This window comes from Penicillium angulare (assembly GCF_028827245.1).
Source record: "Penicillium angulare strain IBT 27051 chromosome Unknown utg000005l_segment0_segment0, whole genome shotgun sequence".
NCBI lineage: Eukaryota > Fungi > Ascomycota > Eurotiomycetes > Eurotiales > Aspergillaceae > Penicillium > Penicillium angulare.
Window position 1 is genome coordinate 4,465,205 of NW_026623164.1, and position 25,594 is coordinate 4,490,798.

At 47.4% G+C, this 25,594-nt stretch overlaps 5 protein-coding genes across 5 annotated transcripts; 4 read left to right on the forward strand and 1 right to left on the reverse strand.

Annotated features, from left to right (window-relative positions):
* Positions 1-479: 479 nt before the first annotated feature.
* swr1 (putative SNF2 family helicase/ATPase (Swr1)) lies at positions 480-5,438 on the forward strand (the record flags this gene model as incomplete). The annotated part of the gene is made up of 1 exon (XM_056925257.1): positions 480-5,438. The coding sequence occupies one exon, from the start codon at positions 480-482 to the stop codon at positions 5,436-5,438; it is 4,959 nt and encodes a 1,652-aa protein (XP_056777983.1).
* Positions 5,439-10,958: 5,520 nt separating this feature from the next.
* Positions 10,959-12,129, forward strand: N7478_009044 (Clr5 domain-containing protein; the record flags this gene model as incomplete). The annotated part of the gene is made up of 2 exons (XM_056925258.1): positions 10,959-11,086; positions 11,148-12,129. 2 exons carry the CDS (start codon positions 10,959-10,961, stop codon positions 12,127-12,129), a joined length of 1,110 nt encoding a protein of 369 aa, XP_056777984.1.
* Positions 12,130-14,733: 2,604 nt separating this feature from the next.
* On the forward strand, positions 14,734-15,833 carry N7478_009045 (NADPH:quinone oxidoreductase family protein; the record flags this gene model as incomplete). Its single annotated transcript, XM_056925259.1, has 2 exons — positions 14,734-14,766; positions 14,832-15,833. 2 exons carry the CDS (start codon positions 14,734-14,736, stop codon positions 15,831-15,833), a joined length of 1,035 nt encoding a protein of 344 aa, XP_056777985.1.
* Positions 15,834-18,887: 3,054 nt separating this feature from the next.
* N7478_009046 (uncharacterized protein) lies at positions 18,888-21,526 on the reverse strand (the record flags this gene model as incomplete). The annotated part of the gene is made up of 2 exons (XM_056925260.1): positions 18,888-21,389; positions 21,443-21,526. The coding sequence occupies 2 exons, from the start codon at positions 21,524-21,526 to the stop codon at positions 18,888-18,890; spliced, it is 2,586 nt and encodes an 861-aa protein (XP_056777986.1).
* Positions 21,527-22,352: 826 nt separating this feature from the next.
* N7478_009047 (SSH4 family protein) lies at positions 22,353-23,306 on the forward strand (the record flags this gene model as incomplete). Its single annotated transcript, XM_056925261.1, has 1 exon — positions 22,353-23,306. The coding sequence occupies one exon, from the start codon at positions 22,353-22,355 to the stop codon at positions 23,304-23,306; it is 954 nt and encodes a 317-aa protein (XP_056777987.1).
* Positions 23,307-25,594: the final 2,288 nt, after the last annotated feature.

Sequence of the window (25,594 nt, forward strand, 5' to 3'; positions counted from 1 at the left end):
GCAGGGCGAGGAATTGAAGGTTAGCGAGGGCTAATGACTTGCAAGTAAATAGATAGACATGAAAGAGCCACTCACTGTTCTGCCAAAGACCAAAGACCAATGGGGGCGTGGATAAAGGTCAGGTAAATCGGCGGAGATGAGGTGCAGGATGATTCGATGATGGAAACGGAGGTTTGCGGAAATCGACACCTGAGGCATTAATAAAGCCTGAATTATTAGGCCACCAAGGCGCGGCGCGCTTACAAGTCGAAAGTGCTCGCCCCGACGAAAAAACCACTCCCTCACGCATTCCCCCCATCGAACTACGTTTTCGCTTCCCATCCACGCTCCTGTGTCGATAAGCATGCCAAACTTTGGGTGGCATATTGAATCTATCATATCTACTCGTTGATGTCCAAATTGTCAATTTCGACCGCGTCATCGTTGGGATAACTGGGGTCACCTGCGAAAAAGGCCCCTGTCGTCTGCGGCTACAAGTCATGCAAAACGGCAGCCCAAACGGCCCATCACCCCAAGATGAACGCGTAACGCCCGTGCCCGACTCTCCGCGCCTCCAAGATTCAGCTTTGGAAAATCCACAAACTTCCACCCCCGGCGAGTCAATCCCTCCCGTGCCGAGCGACAATGAAACTGGCCGTCAACTCGATGAGCCTCCTTCGAAGAAGCGACGCCTGACAGATACAACCCCATCGCGTCGCTCGACCCCCCGGCCTATCTCGCCACCATGGAAGAAAGTCGGCGTCGAAGGCCCGACATCTTTCACATTGGAGGGCCGGCGCAGATCGTCGCGGACAAACACCGTTCCTATGGAAATGCAACCTCCATCCGATAAGCGACATACACGTGCGGCGCAGCAAAGCTTTACGACTAAGAATAACCGCAGTAATGGAAAGCCAGTAACGTCATCACCGTTAGCTTCCACCCAGTCGCGCGCCGAAGCGAATGGAAAGCCAGGTGGCAAGCTGGTTACAAATGGCTCCCCGAGAACTGTACCTACCAAAGGCGCGGCGGGCAAGCAGCAACCTGCGTCCCCTCCATCGAAGCAATCCCACTCACGTAATCGATCACGAAGTTCCGCTACCACACAGCGTCCTCGAAGCGGCGTGAACGGTGCCAGCCCTCGCCAAACCCGTGACCGATCCTCCCTATCAACTTCCTCCCTTACCCCCGCCGAGAACATCTTCGATACAAATGAGAATGGAGAAGAACTTGACTCAAGATCCCAGGTCGTACCTCGATTGCGAATCAAATTTAAAAAACCCATCCTTCCAATCCGACATCCTGGCCACGTGTCTGGCAAGAAATATGCGAATTTCAGAGAATGGATAGATCACGAGGATACTCCAAATTTACTATCATCTGAAGAGGCGCTTGAAGAAGCCCAGAGGCGAGACGAGGTGTTGAAGGCGGCGGAGCCTGGTGGGCCGTTGAGTTCGGAGGTCTGCTCTGCATACATTATGGAACAACAGGAGGAACCATCATCACAATATTCACATCAAGATCACTTAGTGGCGCATGCGTTATATTTTCAGAAACTCTTGGATAAGGAGCATAAACGTCATCGTCAGATGGCCAAGCTTTTTGCCCAGTGGTGCGCCGACGCCTACAGAAAACGCCACAAGAACCCGGAGGACATTCTTCGAGAGCAACAAGAAGAGATGCGCGGTAAGCGTAAACAGCTGGGCAAAGATCTCCAGAGGATGTTTGACCTGGCACGCGCAGACATTGATCGGGTCCGTCTTGCACGATGGGAGGAAGAGAAGAAGGTTCAAGACCAACAAGCCCTTGATCGTGCTATCAAGAAATCAACTATGCTTTTCGAAAAACGTCGCTCCGAAATTCTCGGAGAGGTTCCTAGCGATGCTCCTATGTCAAGCGATGATGAAGATGGGGAGACGTATTACTCATCAGACTCTTCAGCCGCAGATAATAACAGTAATATGTCGGGATCCGAGTCTGAAGCCGACGATGAAGCTAACGTGGATGATGACGCCAAGTTGACTGCCGAAGAGCTCCGCTCAAAGTATGCCAATATGCCAGCCGAAGACACTCCTGACCAGATGTCAGTGGTCTCTGCATCAATAAACGACGGCGAAGATACACCTGATGATGTTGACTCTCAAGCTATCCCTGGTGATACTCAGCTTGATGATGTTGACCCAGTCTTGATTGACGGGAGTGACGAATCTACCGACATGGACGACATGAGTGATAGTGATGACGAGAGCGGATTTGAGGATGATGAGTCTGACAACGAGTCCAATGGCAGCGTTGCTGCATCTGATATTCTCGGTTTCTTTTCGCGCAAGCAACTGGCTAAAAAAGAAGACGACACCGTTGAAAGAGAGGTGGAAGAAGTCGACGAGGATGATGAGGACGATGGCGATTTCACACCCAAAGCAACGGGATCAGAAAATGAGGTCGAGGATTCAGACGAGGTCTCTCTTGCTCCCAACAGAATTGAACATAATGAGGATGAGTCGGTATTTGATGAGGGGACACCATCAGAAGTCGTTGAGGCTTCCATAGCCACCCCTGCAGACACCGAGGATATTTCAATGGTTGATACTCCCACAGAGACTGAGATCAATGAAATACCCCTCCCAGCGCCCAGCGCCCCTACAGAAGATTCCAAAAGTGTAGTAGTCTCTGATGCCGTTCAACCAATTGGTTCTGAGGTACTACAAGAAAACCGACCGGCCGGCGAGGCATCTAGCGAGGCATCTCCTGGGACCTTTGCGACCAAACCCTCTGAGCCCGAGTCTGTCTCTTCATACGAGCCCGCTGTCGAGAAAGCGTTACAAGAGAGCCATTCACCTGCGCCTGGTCTACAAACGCAAATTCCACACCTTCTCCGTGGTACTTTGCGTGAGTATCAACATTATGGATTAGATTGGCTCGCAGGCCTCTACAACAACCACATAAACGGAATTCTGGCAGATGAGATGGGTCTTGGTAAAACCATTCAAACCATTGCCCTTCTTGCTCATCTTGCTGTCGATCACGGAATTTGGGGTCCTCACCTTGTCGTTGTACCCACCAGTGTTATACTCAATTGGGAAATGGAGTTCAAGAAATGGTGTCCCGGGTTCAAGATCATGACCTACTATGGAAATCAAGAGGAGCGCAAACAAAAACGCCGAGGTTGGACCGATGACAACTCTTGGAATGTGTTGATCACTTCATATCAACTAGTCCTACAAGATCAAATTTCACTGAAGCGAAGGGCATGGCACTACATGGTCCTTGATGAAGCGCACAATATTAAGAACTTCCGCTCGCAAAGATGGCAAGCTCTGCTCACTTTCCGGACCCGAGCCAGGCTTCTTTTGACCGGTACACCACTACAGAACAATTTGACTGAGCTGTGGTCTCTTCTGTTCTTCCTCATGCCCTCCGATGGTGATGGCACTGGCGGTGTTGAAGGATTCGCCGACCTCCGGGACTTCTCTGAGTGGTTCCGACGCCCCGTGGAACATATCCTAGAACATGGAAGAGAGACCTTGGATGACGATGCCAAACAAGTAGTCACAAAGCTCCACACTGTTCTTCGTCCTTACATCCTACGTCGAATGAAGGCCGATGTCGAAAAGCAAATGCCCGGAAAATATGAACATGTTATGTATTGTCGACTATCGAAGCGCCAGCGTTTTCTTTACGACGGGTTCATGTCGATGGCTCAAACGAAGGAAACGCTTGCGTCGGGTAACTTCCTCTCAATTATCCACTGTCTCATGCAGCTTCGCAAGGTTTGCAACCACCCTGATCTCTTTGAGACAAGACCCATCTCGACATCTTTCGCCATGCCTCGCTCTGTCGCTACAGATTACACAGTGAAGGAAAGCCTCGTTCGCCGAAGACTTCTTTTTGACCATCCTCTCACCAAAGTCGATCTAGATTTCCTCAATCTGGCCCCCGTATCTCGCGAGGATATCTCACGGCGATTAGCCGATGACAGTATTCGACTTATGGCGTTTGGGCCGTTCAAGAAGCTTCGTGAGCTACAATACAACCGCACCAATTGGGAGATGAAGTTCAACGGGTCTACTATGCAAACAATACTAGAGTCGTTGGAGAATTCCAGCCGGAAGCGAAGAATGGCCGAGTTAGAACGGTGTTTGTATTTCGAGTCAAAACGTCATGGTCGTCGTCCTGTGTATGGTAGCAGCCTAGTCGAGTTTCTGAGAGCTGGAACTAAAGAACATGCTCTTTCGAACGCTCCCCTGCGCAAGAGCAACATGGCCGAATGGCTTTCAAGTCGATCTTCTGTTCTTGCATCAATGATCCTCACTCTCGACGAGCGATCATATGACATGGATGGGTACGTTCAGAGATTTGCGTGCGTTACCCCTGCTGCGGTCGCATCGGGTATGACGGAAGCCGCCTTGACTCCGGTTGAGACACGACTTCTCACAAACACTGCCAAAGAGCAGGCCTATGACCCATTCCACGAAGCTCGCATGCGTCTCTCAATTGCCTTCCCCGATAAGCGATTGCTGCAATATGATTGTGGTAAGCTACAACGGCTGGACAAACTACTACGCGACCTGAAGGCTGGCGGGCACCGTGCCTTGATCTTCACGCAGATGACCAAGATGCTGGATATCCTGGAACAGTTTCTCAATATCCATGGCCACCGGTACCTTCGTTTGGACGGAACCACAAAGGTCGAATCGAGACAGATGTTGACCGAGCGGTTCAACAGTGACCCTCGAATCCTGGCTTTCATTCTATCTAGTCGATCGGGTGGTTTGGGTATCAACTTGACTGGTGCCGACACCGTAATCTTCTACGATCTGGACTGGAACCCTGCTATGGACAAACAATGTCAAGACCGTTGTCATCGTATTGGACAGACCCGGGATGTTCATATTTACCGCTTTGTGTCCGAGTACACCATCGAGTCCAACATCCTTCGCAAAGCCAATCAAAAGCGAATGCTCGATGACGTGATCATCCAAGAAGGAGAGTTCACAACGGATTACTTCACCAAGCTGAATTCTCAGGCTGTAGAAGAGCCCGATGCACGAGAGGGTAACGACGAAGCTACTGCGGCCATGGACCGTGTCCTTGGGAATCGAGTTGCAACAACTGGTTCTCGCGCCTTTGAGCAAGTCGAGGATAAAGAGGATATCGATGCGGCCAAAAACGCACAAAAGGAACTGGAACATGCAGACGACGGCGACTTCGAAGACCGCAGCCCTTCACATGGGACTCCGGCACAACCGGGTACCCCATTGCCAGGTTCTGGCGAAGGTCAAACTTCCGTTGCGCCCGATGATGCAGGGGCAGACGTTTTCGAACCAGGGCACATTGATGAATATTTGCTTCGTTTCATGGAATGGAACATGCGTGATGAGCCTCTAGTGCTGCCTCTAGACAAGAGCAAGAAAAAGTCTAAGAAGGGCAAAGAGCACCACCTCAAACGCCGCCGCTGATCCTCATTCCAATTTTCAAGCCTCCTCGGTGCCTTTTTCTGCTACTATCCTCTCTTTTTGGATTCCAGTCCGAATATAGTTCGTCTTCCTGGGTCCACTCTTCTCCCCCGACCGTTTCACCATACCCATCACCGTGCATGATATCCTCTTCCTTTGCCCGGGGTTTGCCCGTCTCAACGAACGTCTTTGACTTCATGAGTTGTTTTCTATGAGCAATTTTCTGTTCCTTACCTTTTCTCACCCCTCTTCTCTTTTTTATCTATTTGTCAATTGCCATTTACTCTGTGCCCGGCGACCCATATTCCCCTCTAACTGTCCTGTTTACAATTTCAGCCTCTCCACACCTTCTCCCCTTTTCTTCTTCAACCTTGTGTTTTTAATTTTCTTTTTTTGATTACCTTGCACTGCGTCGGAGCCATGTGGGTATGTACTTGTTTCTACATGTAATAGTGTGCAAAAAAAAAGAGTGGAGAGATCCAAAGACAGAATCAAAACCCCCCTCGAACCAAGACGTGCGCAAGAAGACCAAAATCCAGAATCTAGTTCTATTGATTCTAGTTTGATGTCTGTGTGTTCAGACCCAAATCTTTGTATACTCCGCCGTGTATGCTAATACTATTCTGACTATTTCATGAATGTCTCTTGTCTCTATACTCTATGTAAAATCTGCCGCATTGACCCTATTGTTCCCACTTTTTCTTAAATACTGTATCCCACAACTAATTTAAACAACTATATTAATTTAGAATATCTACGATATCAATTTGACTTTTGATCCACATCACTAAAAAAGCCCAAGCTAAACTCTTCACATCAAAGTAGAGTAAGAGTAGTAAGACCAAGCAGAGGTCGAGCTTCCGAGACTTGTTCCGATCGGATATACCTGCTCCACACCATTGACAAATTCCATATGAATTAAAATAAGAAAAAATAATAATTGTGATTCGGCCTTACGCATGCCCAAAGGGTAATAACTGCCCGGAGATTATCCTCGAATAGTCAAGTGGAGATCTAGCCCTTTAGAAAAACACCAGTGCTTTTTCAGATTCCGCCACCATTTCACTGTCTTGGGTCGGGATCTGAGAGTACTTCCTAGCTAGACCCAGTTTATGTGAATTATGCAGCTCACTTGAAGATTACCCTTTGCAGCAAGATTCAGACAATTGCTTTTTCATTTAATCTATTTAGCTTTCTTGTGGTATGGGGATTTAACTGTTCCTCATTACGTTGGATGTGATCACCGCGGCAATCTGATTATGGTGGCGGCTGGATTCGCGGTGCCATCACGGACTCTACTTTCACTCCGGCTTTGCGTTCTTTGCGTCATGAGAGCTCTAATTAGAATTTAGGTTTTGCCTCGTCGCGAGGCTTGAAAATCCTTGGATCTCAATTCTTATCATGTTGGAGACTAGAATAGCTAGCTCGATTAAAAATATGAGGGCAGTATGAAAAACTATGTAGGGAGGAAGGGAGCCGGGGATGAGATAGTAGAGGTTGAGGCACTTCGAAAATACCTAAGACAAGGGGAGGCTACCGAGTACAGTGCAGATGGAGCGGAAAAATTGAATAGCGTGATCCAGATGTGGGTTCTTGTGAAGATTCACCCCGGATAATCATCATCCAGTATAATCTCCCCGAGATTACTCCGTCCATCAAGCCACTAGCTGAGAATAGCCACCGATTCGCAATGCCCTATGAGGAAGATAGATAGATCTACATGCATCCAATGCAAAAGGACCGCGAGAGGAAAGTCCACTTTGAACTGCACATGGCATGCTAAGCCATAGGGAATATCCCGGTCGATCACATTCGGGAGGCCGTCGATCACGGCGGGTTCTCGAGCTTCGGCCACACTGCTCCGAAGAGCATCAATGCACCGGTGATAGGGGCTAGACGCTTACCTAGTACAGGATAGCGTATAATTCTTCAAGAAACAAGGCAAGCAAGCTAAAAGGTTCGGGGGTTGGACAAGATGCTGTAGGTCTGAATAGTGGAGTATTTCCGCCGACCCGGGTATATGGAGACTTGCTGACACAGTTTGCAAAGGAAATTAAACTTGGAAGAATACGACGCAAGTACGGAGTAAGACTTGGAGTAGCAGCCTTACCCCAAAACCTTGTTTCTTCACCCAGTATCAAGAGAAGGTTCTCTCATGGTTCCAAGGTTCCAGTTCTGCACGTTTTCTGTCTGGGAGAGTTATAGGGGGACTATTGGCTATTGTTTCAATTAAACACTTGAGAGAACATACCGAGAAATTCCCGGGTCGGGTGCGCTCTTTCTCTCTCTCCTTGGTCCCCAATGGTGCTGATGCCCCGTGGAAAATGTGGATATGGGTTCGTTCCATGTGTCGGCGACCATACCGCTTCCGGAGCTAGTTCCGTTGATGTTGGGGAGGAGGAAGTGGTTGGTGCTTGCTAGTGGGCTCGAGGATCATGAGCTGCAGGGATCCACGGGGATCCGGAGATCCCACTGCTTTTCTCTTCTCCTTCTTCTTTTTCTTTTTCTTTGTTCAGGCGCGCCGATTGACCAGGTTTCATCCGAATAGGAAAGAAGTGGCCGGTCTTATTGGGTCGGGGAAATATTATGATTGGAAGACAAGCTTAGTTTAATCTTGAAGTTAGAAAATCCCGGAACTCTCAACAAAGACGCCTTACGGTTATCGCGACCCTACCCTAATCGTGGTGTAGCTCCCCGTCTGGGCATGCTTGAGGGGGACGTGTAATCTGGGGATAAGCGATCACCCTGCTTCTGGGCCCCTTTGAAGATGCATTGAGCTAGTGGAGGTAATTCTGACGGTAATTGCCCGCGCTGCCTTTTAGGGATGTGATCCTGCTTGCCGATCCCAACGCACTGGGTAGAGAGACCTTCCAAGTACAGGGTGTATACTCCATAGTGCTGAAGCACGACCCGGGCTTTCTAACTAAAGTTCGTTCGACATGAATTCCGGGAAACAAACAAAGACCCCAATTGTAGATGCCTTTAGGGTTCGGTTCCTCTATACCGGGGATTTGGAGATTGATCCAAACTTTCATGGTCGCGGTAGTTGAGACGCATTTCATATCCGGTGGGCGACTGGAGAGTGAAAAACGTGGAAATGGGGAAAGTTGGAACCGTAGACCCGAGAATGGAATGATCCGAAAACGATTTACATATGATGGACATGGCGATCCCTTCCTAGATGAGGTTCAAACTCTCTTTTAAAATAATGAATAATATTTCATAACGACAATACAATTTGACAGTTCTGCATCGTGCAGAGGTGTGACACATGCAGTCGCAAGAACGCTGCATGGGTGATTGGCAGGATGCTCGTGGGTCAACATGGACACCAATGCAGGAATAGGTGGCGTTGACTCTGAAAGCTGAAGTGTTTGGTGACTGGGATAAATGTGTAGATGCTCAGTTTCACATCTTTTCTCCCCTAGTTAACCTGTTACAAGTGTAAGCTTTGCTGTCCAGATTGCTACTCGTGAGTGTCAACAAGGATCCTCTCAGATCTCCAACACAGAGTCCAGTGGCGTTAACAGTCGATAGTCTGACTGGAGGCTCTGGATACTAGGAGTCTCCACATTGTCCACTATTGAGTACCCGGGCAGATCGGGAGGATCCACATCCACGTCGATTGGCGCGCTCACGAACCGTTTCTCCATGAGTGTCTCCATGATTGGTTTCGCCCGAGAGGGGGCTTTGCTCACTAGGCTGACACTATTCCCCTTGTAAATTTAGCGTGTCGGTCCAGAGTGTTGGGTACTTGACCGAAAGGGAGTGAACAGCATCATCACCAGGCGAAAGCAGAGAGTTGCTAACCAGACATCCCCTTTTCGAGTAAAACCCAAAATATTAGTATGTAACGCAATGACTACAACTTCTACTTTTGCCCAGACGCCAAATATTAATCTACCAATGGTGTATACCTACCTACCTCGGCAGCATCTTCGGCACCAAAGTTATCAAGAATGCAGGGGCAAAAAGACATGACGAAGGACACCGTACATCAGGCTCCGTTTACCGGAGTAACTTCCCTCTCAATCGCTCGCAATCCCGCATGGATCATGGGCGGAAGATGGCGGAAGTGGAGCCGTTTTCTCTTTCAGGAACAATGTCCATTCCTTTCAGGCTTTTTTCTCGGAGGTTTCAACTCGAATGGACATTTTGTTGTTCTGGTTTTCTTTCCCTCTAGATCTAGTTATTTCGGCAGTTTTGTGCCAACATGTGTCAACTTCAAAATTCAAATCAAGTGAAGGTTTGAAACGCCCAATGGTTCTGATCGTCTAGTTTGGGGAAGACATCCGGTGAAGAGCCCACTCAAAAGCACCGCGTGAGAGCCCCCGGTACGGCGATGATCAGCGGGACTTGGCTTTTGAGATCCAGGCGAAGCTAGTTCCTGTTCTCCTAAAGTGGAGTTCAGCTTATCTGGGTTTTTAGAGAGAAAGAGTCGAGCACATTTACGCCCATGACGCCGGCAAACTTAATAGCCTATTCACCGAGAAGCTAGCTAAGTGGACGGAAATCAAACGCATGAGGGGGAAAAGAGCTCGGGGCACACTCCCATGTTCGTATGGTTAGTCCGATAAATGATGGAAATGGTCGGAGCAGAGGAAGCACCCCTCAAACACGCCATTCCATGGGTCGATAGGTCATCTTTTTCATAATTTACAGGCAGGGTGGGAGTTGCTATGGAAAAACTAGAGGAAACTTGTGTGGAAAGTGAACAAAGAAGGATCTGTAGGAGCCGTCACCTGTCATAAATCCAGATATAAGCCGTTCAAATCTCAAGGTGATCAATCGAATCTCAGGTCTTCGTTCATCCGGATATGCGCCAAGTGCCCCATAAGGAATACTTGGAGGGGAAGGAGTTGGGTTGTTTGGCTACTATGGCGCGAGATGTCAATGATCCACATCTGGATCCCTGAGGATCGCCGTCGATCCGAAAGGACCAATTCCCACCACGTCAAACATATCGTCACAGGATCGACGGAGAGGGGGCGCACAACGTTGACAGACCCGACACCATGGAAAATGAAAGTGGGGTTTAGGAGAAGGGGAGAAAGAGAGGAAAAAAACAGAGCAGACCCTGGAAAATCATTTGATTGTCGGATGCAAGTTGGTCGGTCCAGTCTATATCGCTCCTCCCCGGAGGCACCTCGCCCTTTCCCTCTCTCTGGGTTTCTCTCCACTTTTCTTTTCTCAGTCAAATCAGCGTTAATTCGTGTTAAATCCAAATTAAATCAAAAAACATAATTAAATTTGGGTTTTTATTTTATTTTATTCTTCTACATAATAAATTAAGTTACTCGTTTCCATTGGATTTTCATCCTTGTAATTATTTCCCGCGATCGCGACTGGACTACCGAGAGTACATAGACCCTTCCCCATCCTCTTTCCCCTCTCCTTATTCCTTGATACTCCTCTTTATATCTTATATCCCTGGCCATCTTACTCTATCTTGACCCTGGTCCCCTGTCAGCCTCTTATCCTTCGAAACTCTTGGTATCTGGCTTGGAAAAAAGAAGAAGAAGAATGAAGACATCTATCTCCTCAGATGTCTGGGAGAAGAAGAAAGGGTTGATTGCCAAGTTATATATGGAAGAAGAATGGCCATTAAAGCAGGTCATCAAGCAAATCCGATCAGACGATTTTAATCCAAGGTTAGTACTGGGATTTTCGAATTTTCGTGGTGGGTTTTCCTCATGCTCACCATCTTCATAGCGAGACACAATTGCGCAGTCGATTGAAGAAATGGAGGGTTACAAAGCCTTCACGTCAAACTCGCAAGAAACCCCAGGGTACAGATGATGGGGATTCAGACAAGGATGTTAAGGGATCGTCAACTTCCCCTCGCAACAACCGACCACCTCCCATGAAAAGGAATACATCTACAACTTCGCCTCATTGGACGGGCGCATATCACTCCGCCTATGTCCCCTCCGACATTCACACAGCAGACCACCAGCAAATGAAATGGAACACTTCTTTAGATCAACAGGTATCTCCCACCCCATCGGGCGAACATGGTCTCGATGCAGAGAGGCCCTCCCTCCACAACTACAACCCGAGCCCAACTACTTCTTCCTTCGAGCAATCTGCTCAAGCATCTCCTATTAATGACGGTCTGGTGGTCAACACCTCATCAGAACTCACGCCCACATACGCTGGATATCCACTTTCGCCTACTTCATGTATTCCTAGCCCTGGATCAACCGCCGCAATGCCATGGCCCGCCCGCTCTGTTTCTGTTGATCTCGGTCTGAACTCCAGCTTATACCCGACACAATGGTATCCCATGCCTTTTGAGCCCATCACCCCGCCATCAGGTGTGCCTCATTCTGCTTCTATGGTTCCTCCCCCTGGATATCGCGACCACATGCCTATGGTGGTCCCATCAAACCCGAATGTTTATCCTCATGAATATGGTTCGTTCCCTGGCGACGGCATAGAATATCATCATGGTTACGATCCAAAGCATTGGAAGCGTACCATGTCTCTTCAATACGACTTTACTGGTCACCCATCCGCACGGCTGGACCAGGCGGATCGCAAACATATGCCTGTTCATGGCCACCCTCCTTCAGGCATGATCTCAATGCCAACAAGTCAACCGGGACCACACAATGGAATGTGCGCACCCATTGTTCCTTACTTAGGTCAAAACCCAATGGTACATAAGCAACACCGCGGGGTTGGATACTAAAGCTGATTGATACCTAAACTGTGGTTTTCTTTCTTTCTATGTCTATTTTATTTACTGTTTATTATTTCCTTTTTTCACTTTTTCCTTGGTCCGTATCTCGGAAAAAAAAGGGTGGCGGCTTGTATTCAATAGATGTTTCGTGTACGACATACTTGGAGTTGATTTGTCTGGGTGGTCAGCTTTTTATTGATTTGACTTTTGGCGTTGGGAGGCCCTTTATCCATTGATACCTCTATATCTACTATCTACAGATACCTTTTTTACTATCTACATTTATCTCTGAATCTACTTGTATCTTGATCTGAATTTCTCCTCTCTGATTTCCATCCTATAGTATCAAAAATCGTCACCAAGACTCAAAATTGGGCCCTCGTACTTGCAATCCTCGGTATTTTGATTGTCCACCGAGGTTCTCGATTTCAAGCAGGTTACGATCTCGAATCACAAATCCTTCTCATCTCAACTTAATAATGACCCCAGTATGCAGGCCTTGTATAGGGTTCAGCTAAACCTTCTACCCTTGTTTTAGCATTCTCACTATACGACTAGTGTCTGCATGAAAGCTGAAACCCCAAATGGGAAAAATGGGAGATTATGCATAACAAGAGGCTGATCTACCGTTTGAAGATTCGAAAATGAGTCCCGAGGAATGCGGAGTCCTTGTCTGCTCCAAAGTATCTGGGGATAACCCACCCATGGCCGTTATCAAAATTCATCTACCGTTAGCATCGGCAGATTATACCGATGAAGGAAATGTCCGGTCATGTTTCGGATGAAGCATTCGGCAATTACAAGAAACGCATTGGGGTCTCTGCCTTGATTCTGAAACCCAATTAAACAGTAACATCGCCCAATAATCCTAGTTTACGTTATAAGACCTGTTATCAGTTCCTAATCCCGTTGCTTAGGAACAGCCAACTATGAGACTGATGATCCACCAGTATTTCCGTAAAAGGGGAATATTCAGCAATCTGCCATAGGCAATCACTCTAGAACCAAAAAGGCCAGTGTTACGCTTTAAGAAAGTGGGACCAGAGGGAGATCAATAGCTGAGGTCCTCTTTTTGAGACAATGAGAAGCTTAAATCTAATTGCTCAGGTGGAATCCCTGGCGATCCTCGCGGAGATCACCACGTGGGACCCTTATATGAGGATCGCCGTGTTAACAATAGACAAATTTTGGGTTCACCTGGGTATCTGACCACATGGATAATGAATGATCGACTGGAAACCATCCACCTTATTTTATTAATTAATTTCGTGTTTTGGTGATTTGTTATTTTTTTGCTCTGATTATTGGTTGCTGGATGAGGCTTTCACGTTGGATAACCTTGACTTTTCAGCTTTGACTCCCGGACCTTTTTCCTTTTCTATTCTTTTATTTGTTTTTGGTTTCATTTTCTGGTACTTTTTTTCGTTCTCAGACATCTCCTCATCCTCGGGGCACATCCTCGGGAATCATTCTCAATTGATATTGTGCTCAATTAATCCCATGAGGGAACTCCGCTTTATTGATCTCCGCTCTTCATCTCCGCGTGGATGGCTTCGGCTTCAACTATTTTCCCTTGGCCATGACGCTTTGGCTGCAAGACCGTTTTTTGAGTCTGGGGGAGAATCTTGACTGCTTAGTTGCAGAGCCTTCTCAATGCCATTGATGGGTTCTCACCCCGGTATAGGTGCTGATGGCGGGGCAAACAATGGAAAAGGCAAGTTTCAAAGGCTATGACTACATATCCAAGAAAAACAATACCCAGCACTAGAAGCCTTGAATGCTAATATATTTGAATCTTTCCAAGCAGATATATCTTCTACCGTATCACCTTCCCCGCGCTCGATTTATTTTATTCCTCATTTATACAAGGGTGTCGCTGTCTTTGTGCCTATTCTGCAGGCTAATGTGCACACATAACTGGAAGAAATACACTGAAAGGTAGCTTCAATGGGCATGGCACCATGGGAGTTCTTAAGAGTTCATGGACTTCATGAAGTGCATCATGGCACATAACTGTGTCACGGTATTTTATATGTCGCCTGAGACTACTACTATATCGTTGGGTAGGACTTCAAGTCGGGCGCACTTAGTATACTACCCATGTCATAAAACAGTTAAGGAAGGCCTCTTCGACAAAGTCATCGAGAGAATTCAAGTCATGGTTAGTGGTCTTCCAACAGCTGTTTAACATATCCTAGCACTTCAATATTCCCCGGAAAGGAACTTGAACTTGTACTGAACGTCAAGCCCTCGGCACATGAGGCGGAGGCCCACGTTGCTGGTACGTCATCAAACTGAGGCCATCGCCAGTTAAAAAGCAGCAACATTGCTTACATTAAAACACCAACCGGTCAACCATTATTTTGTTTGAAAAGTTGAAGCTATCGTAAAATTCCTTCGAGTAGAGTTGTAGTCGGGGTATACTTCACGCCGAGTCGATTATCCGAAAATAAACCTCGGCATCTCACGCGGGGAAACCCCAACTTAATCAGCCCTCCGCTTCGGTTTTCTCAACTACATATCACACGTGTATACCCCTACTATCAACGAGAAAAGCACATTTATCCTGAGGTCAGAACCGATTCAACTCCTAGAAACGCCCAATTAGCCAAAATGCGTGCCGTCCAAGTCAGCGAATATGTCAAAGTGCGTTCTCCTATCTCATGAATCCACTCCGCCCATCAATCCACTGACACGAGATCTAAAACCAGGGTCCTCTCGAGTTGAAAGTGACCGAAGTCCCAACTCCCACACCTGCAGCAGACAAATACCTCATTGAAATTCATTCTGCCGGTACCAATTTCTTCGATATCCTCCAAATTCAAGGCAAATACCAACACCAGCCACCTCTGCCCTGGGTCGGAGGTGCAGAGTTCGCCGGTATTATCGCCGCTGTCCCAAGCTCGTCTTCTTCACCCCGCTTCAAGGTCGGAGATCGGGTATTCGGTGCCACACAAGGTGCCTACGCGACCCATGTCCTTGCTCCCGAGAGCACACTGCTCCCCGTGCCGCAGGGCTGGAGCTTCGAAGACGCAGCAGGATTATTCGTCACCGCTCCAACATCATATGGGGGTCTTGTGCATCGGGCTGGTGTGAAGAGTGGCGACTGGGTACTTGTGCATGCGGCAGCTGGTGGTGTCGGGCTAGCAGCGGTGCAGATCGCGAAGGCAAAGGGAGCGACCGTTATTGCGACTGCGGGTACAAAGCGGAAGCGTGAGATCGCGAGCGAGTTCGGAGCGGACTACGTGATCGATTATACGGATAAGGCGTGGCCGGAGGAGGTGAAGAAGCTGTGTGCTTCTAAGAGGACAGGGAACGGGAAGGCAGGTGTGGATATCGTTTACGATCCTGTTGGCATGATTGAGACGAGCCTGAAGTGTGTTGCGTGGAATGCGCGCTTGTTGGTCATCGGGTTTGCGGCTGGTCAGATTGAGAAGGTTGCGTTGAATCGGGTCCTGTTGAAGAACGTGAGCCTGGTTGGATTGCATTGGGGACAATATGCACGCTTCGAGACCGAGACCGTTGGCGAGGTGTGGCAGGGTATCTTTGATCTTGTCGCTAAGGGTCAATTTCGCGGTACTGCTTTCAAGGATGAGAGCTTTACAGGGCTGGAGAGTGTGCCGAAGGCTCTTCAAGCATTGGGCGGACGGGAGACATGGGGAAAGGTCGTTGTTAATGTCGTTGGGGAGGAGAAAGCTAAGAGCCGGCTGTAAGAGTGCATCTTTTAGACAGATAACCAGGAACTAAGGAGACTCCATGAAAGGATCATAAATGTAAATGCGAGGAATATGAAATAATATTTTCTTTTCGATTCTTCTGCCCAAATTTGCTTGTATCAGGATGAATGAGATATGTAGATTGAGATATGTAGGTGCGCAAGGAGTCATGCTCTCGTAGACAAAGATAGATCTTAAATCTCTTCCGAGGAAGAAGACTCGAGCAAGTTAACATGAACTATGAAGGCCCTTGATTTGTTCTAGCAACATATTCAAATCAACGACCGAGGAATCTCTGACGAGAATCTTCAGACGCGCAATCCAGCTCCAGTCAGTCACGGCCACAAGACGCAGCACTGTGAAAACCGTCCTTCAAAGAAGGGTCCGTGGAGATTCCAGGATGGAAGGAACAGCTGGATTGGAAAATTGCGATGCGAAAATGTCTTTTCAGGAGTTGGGGGGGGGGGTTGCAGATCAGATTAGAAGGAATTGGCGCTGGGGTTGAAGTCAGTGACTAGATAATGATTGGAGTATGTAATTTTTTCAAGTTGAATGGAATGTACAGAAGCATCATCAGAATCTGACATCCATATCGTGATTGGGGGTGGGATGGAAAGAAGGAAATCAACAGAAGCAGAAAAAAAAAGGAAAATAAGATATTGCCGGGCGGTGTCTATCTTAGTCATAATTGAACTATGGACCCACTTGCAGCTACAGCTCCCCCATAGCTCTGTAAACGATTGCTGAAGCTGCTCTTCATGCACCGGTTTTAGGAGCAGAAATACAATATGTAATCTCATATTAATATGTTCAGTCATATTGACATCTGTATATGCGTAAAAGTGGGTGATGGTTAGGAAATGAAGATATCAAGATGGACTTGCTATCCAGAACACATCGAGGGGCTGGGACGTTGAACATCAGGTGACATCGAATAATTGATTACAACTGAGCTGCACAATGGAATGCCCTCTTTGATTTTATGTGATCTTGGATAGCTTATACACTAAGTAGAGTGGAGCACATGTACAGACTCATCCTCATATCTGCATGCATGCATTGGGGATGCAACTCGGACTTCAATTGATCACACCAACTTTTGTCACAAACAATGGGACAATATGGCGCCGGCTTATAAAGGCAGAAAACACCAATCAAAAGCCGGATATATTCTTATTAGACCGGAAAGGGTTGCTGGAAGGGGTGTGGGTCCGGCTTTTGGAGATCCGATCTGGGGAGGAAAGTGATATCGTGACTTGAGAGCGCAGTTACTGCAATTTAGTATAAGGCATTTTTTACTCAAGTTACGTCTAGCATGCTTAGCGAGAACTCCGCGTCTTTCATTGGCTCAACCAGAAGACCAAATTGCTAACCACGAGTATAAATAAGTGCCTTTGTCCCTCTCTTCTTCCTTCTTCTTCCACCTCTCGTCTTTTCTCTCCTTTCCTCTGAACCTCATTCTGCTGAGTCTGTTGCTTCCCCTCTGAGCCTTAGCTCATCTTCACGATGTCTTGTTCATACATCAACCGCCACAGCAACGTTGTGCCTCACCAACATCTTACTCGATGGATGGCACAACATGTTTCTTGACCTTATCACATCACGCCCTTTTCCTTCTCTTTCTCAACTCTCTTGATCTGCTGCTGTCGCGTCAATGACACGTCCAGACACGTTCTGCCCGTGTAACCTTCATGCCCTTATGGATGCCTCAACTCAGGTAAGCTCCCCCCCATCACCCGTTCATCCAACATGCTGACAAGAACATAGCCATGACTTCAACCAAGGTGAGAATTCACATGGACGATCCCCCATTGGTTTGGTTTTTCGGCATCGTTCTGGTGTGTGGTTCCCACTTAGCGACTGGGCTAACGTAGGTTTCCTACGTTCTCATTCTAGGTCTTCAAGTTATCAACTGCAGCATTCATCCCAGTGGCTTCAATCAAGGTGAGTAATTCACGTGGAAGATTTTTCCTTGGGCTTAGATCGACATCGTTTTGGTGTGTGGTTCTCACTTAGCTATTGGGCTAACAGAAGACCTTCTTCTGCTTTTCTTCTTCTAGGTCTTCTTCTTCCAGACTTTTCTTCTCTCCGCTCTCAACTGCAGCGTCCCCTCCCGTGGCTTCAATCAAGGTGAGTAATTCACATGGAAGAATTTTCCTTTGGCTTAGATCGACATCGTTTTGGTGTGTGGTTCTCACTTAGCGATTGGGCTAACAGAAGACCTTATTCTGCTTTTCTTTCCCCAAAGTCCTCGTCGTCTTCTTCTATTTTTTCAATTGACAACATCCAACATCTACATGGATGTCAACCGAGGACTTGCTTCCCATTCTGCCATCTGGATCTGATCTTGAGCGCCTGCCTTGCTGAATTTATCATTCTCCACACTTTCCTTCAAGGTGAGTAAGTCACATGGACGATTCCTTGGCCTTTTTCGACATCGTTCTGGTGTGTGGTTCCACTTAGCGATTGGGCTAACAGGAGATCTTCTTCTGCTTTTCTTATTCTAGGTTCTAGGTTTCCCCATTTCAACTTCGAACTACCACTCTTGCTGCATTTTACTGGCTCGAAGGCGGAAACAGTTGAAGACCTCTTGCTCCTCATCATAAGGATTGTTGAATAAAGAAAGAAAGAAAGAAAGAAAGAAAGAAAGGAAAAGGAAGGGTGGAATAGGGGACTTGAGAACATGGAGGATGGGTAGGGGCTTGAGAATATGGAGGATAGGTAGGAGCTTGATAACAAGCTCAGGAGCGAAGAACAAAGATCAGATCCCCGTATGTCTGTCTGTCTTTCTGTATAGACTTTGAATTCATTCATGTCAATTATTCACATCAAAGACAATCTCAAAATAAGGGCAAACATTAACTTGTAGCATTCAGTGCAAGTAGGAAGTGCAAGTAGGATAAAATAAAATATTGAGGTACGGAAATCACAGAAAAGAGATCGTATTCATGATCATCATCCATGTCGTGGTCAAGTGAGCAGAAAATCCTTTAGTAAAATTCATGTTGGATACATCCAATCCATGATCGAAGTACTAAGCAACAGCAACAACTAATGATTCCGCTCCCGCATATGCACAAGAGCAGACCACCCCTGACAACAAGTCTTGCTCATATTATGCGCACACCAACAGCATTGAGGCCGATAAAGAGGCGTCGGCTGCGTAGGCGGCGCCGACTGACCATTACCCTGACCATCCGTAGCACCTCTCGGTCCAGATTCAGGATACATTCGCCGAGGCACCGGTATCCGTCGAGTATCATTAGGATCCGCCGAGAAAATCGAGTTCCTACCCGAGTTCTTTCGCGAAAAAGTTCTCACAAGACGTGATTCCGAGGGTAGACGCTCAGGACAGGCAAGTTTGGCATATACCTCTGATGGCATGTCGTGCCAGTATTTGCACTGGCAGCAGATGACGAAGAGTTTCGCGACTACGTCGTCCGATCGGGGTGGTTTGACTTTTTGCATGGGTTTTCTGCGGAGCATGCTTAGGGGACCGCCGCCTGGGGCAAGTGGTGGATTGTTTCGGAGATTGGGTGGTGGTAGAGATTGGGGTTTCGTTGTAGACATCTCGGTCGGGGGAGCGGACGGTTTCTTGATGGGTTGTTTTGTTGGATTGGCTTGGGGGTGGTTCGGAGACTTTGAAGGAACATCGAGTACTTCTTCGTCTGCGGTGTCATAGCTTGATGCTGCGTGTGATGAGTTGCGTGAAGGTGGTCTGGGATGATCTGCTTCATTCCAAGGTTCGGTCGTCTGTTTGTCTTCAAATACTTCTTTGGGCGTGAGGGTATATTTATCCTTAGACTCTTCAGAGCCATGTGGTGGAGAAATTAACAAGGTAGCAGGTATGGTGCTATGCGCATTATTGTTGTTTCCTGTTTTTGGAATATCATGATGATCGTCGAGGCTTCGGCGACCTGGATGTTTAGCCGGGGGGATTATACGAGAGCGCCTGTTCTCGCTATTTATTTGGTTCCGCGTATCAGGGCTATTGCTAGTAGGACTTGATCGATTTTGAGAGATACCCCATGAACGAGCAGGAGCCGATTGACGATTTCGTTCGCGAGATTCTTCTGGTTTGGAATGTTTGCCGATTCGCAGTGGCTGGGGTACTTGTACTGGATGTGATTGCATTTGAGAGTTCTCTTTCGGAGAGTTATCATAATTTTCTGGGTTATTGGGGTTCATTGCCAGAGGCGACGATTTATATGCTCTTGGATATGTTGGCGAAGAAGCCTCCACGCGAGACTTTCTGGGCACATTGCTCGAAATACTGTCAAGCAAAGATGTGAGGGATTGGATGTCGTTCGTACTCGCACTGCGTGGGGTTTGACCAGACTCAGGCACCGCGTTGGAGAGGTCACGTAGCTGGCACGCTGTTGTGATTCGAGGAGTTGAGGGATCATTCAGGGCTTGAGTGTTATCGGACCGAGGGCTCTTCTTCGGTAAGAGACCTCTTGGCTGATGAGATGGCTTTTCTATCTTCGGAGAGCCAGTGGAGGGTTTGCTCGTCTTTGATGGCTTCTTTATCTCCTCCTTTGTATTGGTAGGGACTAGATCTCGGTCAACGGCTGCCAATTTAATTGTGCTGTTACTTTGGTGCCGAGACTGACCTCCCGCCAATACATCTAATTTCCGAGCAAGGGATTCAGAACTAGAGTTGCGGCCTCCATTTCCCTTTTGCCATGCCTCTGCCATTCTCCAGTTCTCTCGAAGATCATCCGACTTCATAGTTGAATGGAGCGAGCGCTGCAGTTGCAAAGAATCGCGTGAGGACTGTTGCTGACTGGTGAAATTCTTAGTCAATGAAAGTTGACTCACTGGAACTAGAGTAGTTCCATGTCGATTGGCCAGTTCCCGAGAGACATCAGCTCCAAAGCGCTCGGGCAAGGCCAAACCTATAGCTGGTGGACCCGGTGGACCTCCTCTTCCTCCTTCGCCTGAGGTACCACTTGCGCTGTGTCGATCATCTGCATTCGCGGAGCTGGCTCGAGATCGCGAGGCTCGACGAGAGCCAGTGAAAAATGCCGTGATGCTTGAGGATCTCAGTCTTCCTCGCGCGCTCCCAGCACTCGAGGAGCGTTCCGAGCTTGGCGGGGGATTTTTCTTGGTCAGACGCCGAGAGTTTCGATCATAGATACCATTGTCCAGCCTAGCTTGGGATTCCTCCAACTGAAGCAAGCGCTTCTCCAGTTCCTTTCGCTCTGCCTCTAAACGCTTCGTGGCACGTCGTTCCTTCCTCGCATTCTCCTTTCCCCAGGTCGGAGAAGAACAAATATTGTCGCGATCCGCGTTCGGGTTATTGATCTCCGGCATTGGCTGTGGTGTGGAGTCCTCATCTTTGGGAAAGAAATGTTGAACAGAGGGTGTAGACCCCGGCGTACTGAGAGTGGTAATGCGCGAGTTGGAGGAAAAGGTTAACGAGCTGATGCCCGTCTCATCAGGCACCGACTGGGGAGCAGTTGTTTCCGACTTAGGACCCTGGTCATCGCCTGGCGCCCACGATAGATGAGACTCGGTCTTCGAGGTTTCCTGTAATAAATTGCGTCGTTTCTATGATGAACTGGTTAGCGCGACACGTTCGGTGTCAATTCCAGGGTCCCTACCTTCTCTGCGGAGTCGACATGGAAAACACGTTGAAAGTGACCGGAGAGAGATGATCGACGTTTGCGGGGTGGATCAGCCGACATTGTGTCCACTCAAAGACAGTCGCGCCCCAAGTGTATGGAGAAGACAGAAATATAGGGGTTTTGATCGTGTTTTGTTCTTCTCTCTCTTTCTTTCTTCTTCAGATGAAAAATTATTCGAGGGAAACAGATTGAAATCCAAGCTGCAAATTCCAAATCTCGCCACTTCGCATTTGGTGACACTGAAGTTTTTCCAGTTGAAAATGTGAGACCTGCAGCTCCGAAATTCTATTCTTAGCGTTGTTAGTGTTGGTTAGTTAGTTAACTAGTGTTAGACCCTGGCATCCTGGAATTTTAGGTTGGGAACTATTAACTAGTATAGAGATTAGACCTGTATAATCCGAGTCTGCTTTGTTCTATTATTTTGAATATATATATAGATATAATGAATAAGACATACACTTAGTCTCTCATACTAGTATTACCTCCACACTATGCATTGTTCCAATTGTCTAGAACATCACTCGAGTTGAGAATACATCTGTTACACCTAACGATGGACTGATCTCAAAACCGACAAGTCTCAATCTCCTTTCTAATCCCCGCATAATATTCTGGCCATTCTTTGACTCCTTTACTCTTTGACTCTTGAATACCAACCTCCAATATAGTCTGGGTTCATTTGTTCCTAACAAAGAACCGTGGATGACCCGCACTGCCCCGCTTGGCACCGTGGATACCAATTCAACCTTAAGCCAACCCGGAGCCGGAAGCTACAATTCACATCATGACCAGCCAGTTTGAGTCTTGATGCTTTTATTCCTCAATCAAATCAGAGCTCCAGACAAAGAAAGTGCGTGAAAGTAAAATAAAAAAAAGGCACGAAAACATGTCACAGAAAAAAGACCCCCAGGTCTGGGGACCACCACCGAGCTACGAAGCAGCCGCAAATACAAATCACCAAGGTGACCCTCCACCATATCACAACTGGCAAGAAGCCGTACCAGATACCTCAGTCTTCCCCCCTCCCCCTGTCTCAGGGTACTACAGCTCAGGAGCAGGAAACGCATCCAGTGACGAGGCCGAACGAGCCCACCAGTTCTGCGACAATACCCCGCTCTGGATCCCCAGCAGACCATCCGAGGCAGTCTACAGTTCCGTCCAACATCATGACCTACGCCCAGTTCGCCAAAGAGAGTACGCCGGAGATCTACAACTAACCAATCCCGGGAAATGGCGGGGACGTACCTTCGACGGAAACGGAGACTGCCTAGTCCTCACACATCTGCCGCTGTACTTTGCCGCGGAGGATTCGCCTTTCATCCGAGAAACGCCTAAGACAATCTACTTTGAAGTGAAACTGCTAGCACTCCGATCTGGCCCGGGAGCTGACGCGAGTGGCTTCTCGATCGGGTTCGCAGCTCAGCCCTATCCCTCCTGGCGATCTCCCGGATGGGAGCGGGGAAGTCTAGGAGTCTTTTCAGATGACGGGTGTCGATTTGTGAATGATTCGTTCGGGGGTCGGGATCTAACAGCCCCATTTAGAGTTGGTGAGACCGTTGGGCTCGGCATGGTCTTTGCTCTTCCTGATCTTGAGTCTAAGTCTAGCGGCGATATGAAGTCCGAGAAAGGGAAAGTTATATGCAAGGTGGAGATCTTTTGCACTCGGAATGGACATCGGGTCGGGGGGTGGGACTTGCACGAGGAGGTGGATGAGGATTCCGGGGGTGTTCAGGGCTTGCAAGGGGACTATGACCTTTATGGGGCCATTGGACTGTTCGGTGGCGTCGATTTTGAGACTTGTTTTGACCCTGCAGGATGGCTTTGGAAGCCCGCTGTGTAGTTATGCAGGTCAACTGGTGTGGATGTTATGCTTAAGCCAAGCCTGGGTCTGGGTCTAGTGAGGATTCATGACATAACTCTGAAAAGCTTATAGGGCTGAAATGGCTGTCTTTTTTTTTGCTTTTTTTGCTTTGCTGAGTTTCCCTTCTACTAGGCTTTGTATGGATAATAAGAAGGAGAATGGAAAGAAAGAAGAAAAGCATGAAATTCACTTTTGCTTCATTTTGATACATACATTTTACCCCTGTAGATCTAACCTTAGTATCTAGGTACTCCCGAGGTCTACACTTTCTAAGGTACAGAGCTCATCAAGTTCTAGATCCATTATCATCTCTATATTACATACCAAAAAGCAATACATACCTTGTTATAATATGTAATATTCCTTCTTGAACCTTGAAAAGTATCATGCATAATAGACCGAAATATTAATCTAAAACCCCAAAACAATCAGTGGTAGCAGCGGCTATTACTCCAACGGGCCACGCCTCGCCTCGCCTCTCCTTCTTATACATGCTTACCGCACCAAAGACGCATCTAGAAGTTGGGCACTATACCATGCATGGTTCTAGAAAGGCATCGACCACCATCCTTCCAGGATTTCTTCCTGGCAGAGGCGCGCATTAGTGTGCTCGGGGGGAAGCAAGAGCTGCATTTCCGGGCTGCAGCACGTTGTATCAAGGTGTGGGAGATGAGCAGGGGCATGCAATCCTTCCGCCCCCAGGCCTGGACACCACCCCTCCAAGTTAATCGAGGTGCATGAACAGCAGAACAAGGCTTGACGTCACAAACTGCATCCACTGGATCCACTGCATTCCTGCAGTTAATGAAAAGAAAAAGAAAAGGAAAAGAAACGATTGACTGCGGGCTTGCATTGCCTCGTGCAACTCGCAACCTTCTTCGTGAAGATCCGGGTGGTCGGTTATACTCTTCAGTTCAACCGAGGGTTTAGCCTGGAATGTAAGTAATTAAGTTAGTCAAGTTACTACTAGTGGTGGATATTAGATATGGATATTCAATTTTTGCTAGCTTTGTTTGTGGTTCAAAGTTATTAAGTGAGTACTAGGTAGTAGCCCTGGAATAGTTTAGTACAACGTTATCCATGCGTTCGGTAGCGAAGCCACGGCTTATCCAAAGTTTGAGCTCTACAATGCCTAGCTTTTTTCTTGCTCTTTCGGACTGGCTTAGCTGCTCAAGGGCTTGAAATCTGTCTTAAAAGAGTCTCATGCTTTTACTGGCTTCGAGAAGCGGCCTGAACACACTCTCTTTTGCTTTTGCTGGGAACGCCATGACCGCACCGCAGCTGCATGTAATGCGCACTGACGACATGGGGGTGGAAGCTGAAAGTGCACGGCTGGTCTTGACAGGGGTTAGTTCGTTGATAAGAAACACCCTTGTCAATAGAAGGGAAAGAAAAATAATGTTATAATAATAGAATCTTGTAGGTATAATAGAGTAAAATAAATCGCCGTTCAAGCTCAGCTGCAGCCGGCTTTGTCCCCTTGGCACCTGAGATTAGGGTCTAGATACAGATACAGTAGTCGATTTGGTACATGTACATAGCTTATGGATAACTGCGTCGATCATGAATAATTGCACGGTTTAATCTGCAATAGAGTTCTCTTACCTCGGTTATTCAAGTTGTTTTCTTTTTTCCATTTTTTCAGGTTTCTTATAAAGCATTTTCAATCAACCACATGTATATTTATAAAAAGAAATGATTGCGCAATATAGTCTCGGTCTTTCTATCTCACTAGTTGTCGTCGTGTACCCAGGAACACGGGAAAGGACGGACAGAAACCTTGAAAAGATCGAGTTAATATAGATAGATGCATCGTATACATGCAGAATGTACGTAGTACTATGAAAAGGTACGGAGATATCTCCCGTTAACAATGTACCTACATACATTAAATATGTAGAAAGAAACAAAAGGCCAAAGTCAAAAAGCAAAACAGCTTCTTTGAAGATCGCAAGATGATATCCAAAATGCAATCCGAAAAAAGAAAAGTGAAAATGTAATGATAATACCGGAAAGAACAAAATCAGAGGCCCGAGAATGGAAAAAAATACAAAATAAAATAAAATAAAATAGTTTTCCCAATGTTAAACCTCCTAAATCGACAGAAAAGGGAAGAACGGCAGCGGGGGACCGAAGTCGGTGATTAGACCGAGACTATCCACGACGGTTGCTGCAGCTGCAGCCAAACTAGCCAGCCTCGCTGCAGCTAGAGGATCAGAGCGACCCAAAGTCACCGGCAGCGGGGGTGGTTCTATCGACGTCGTATC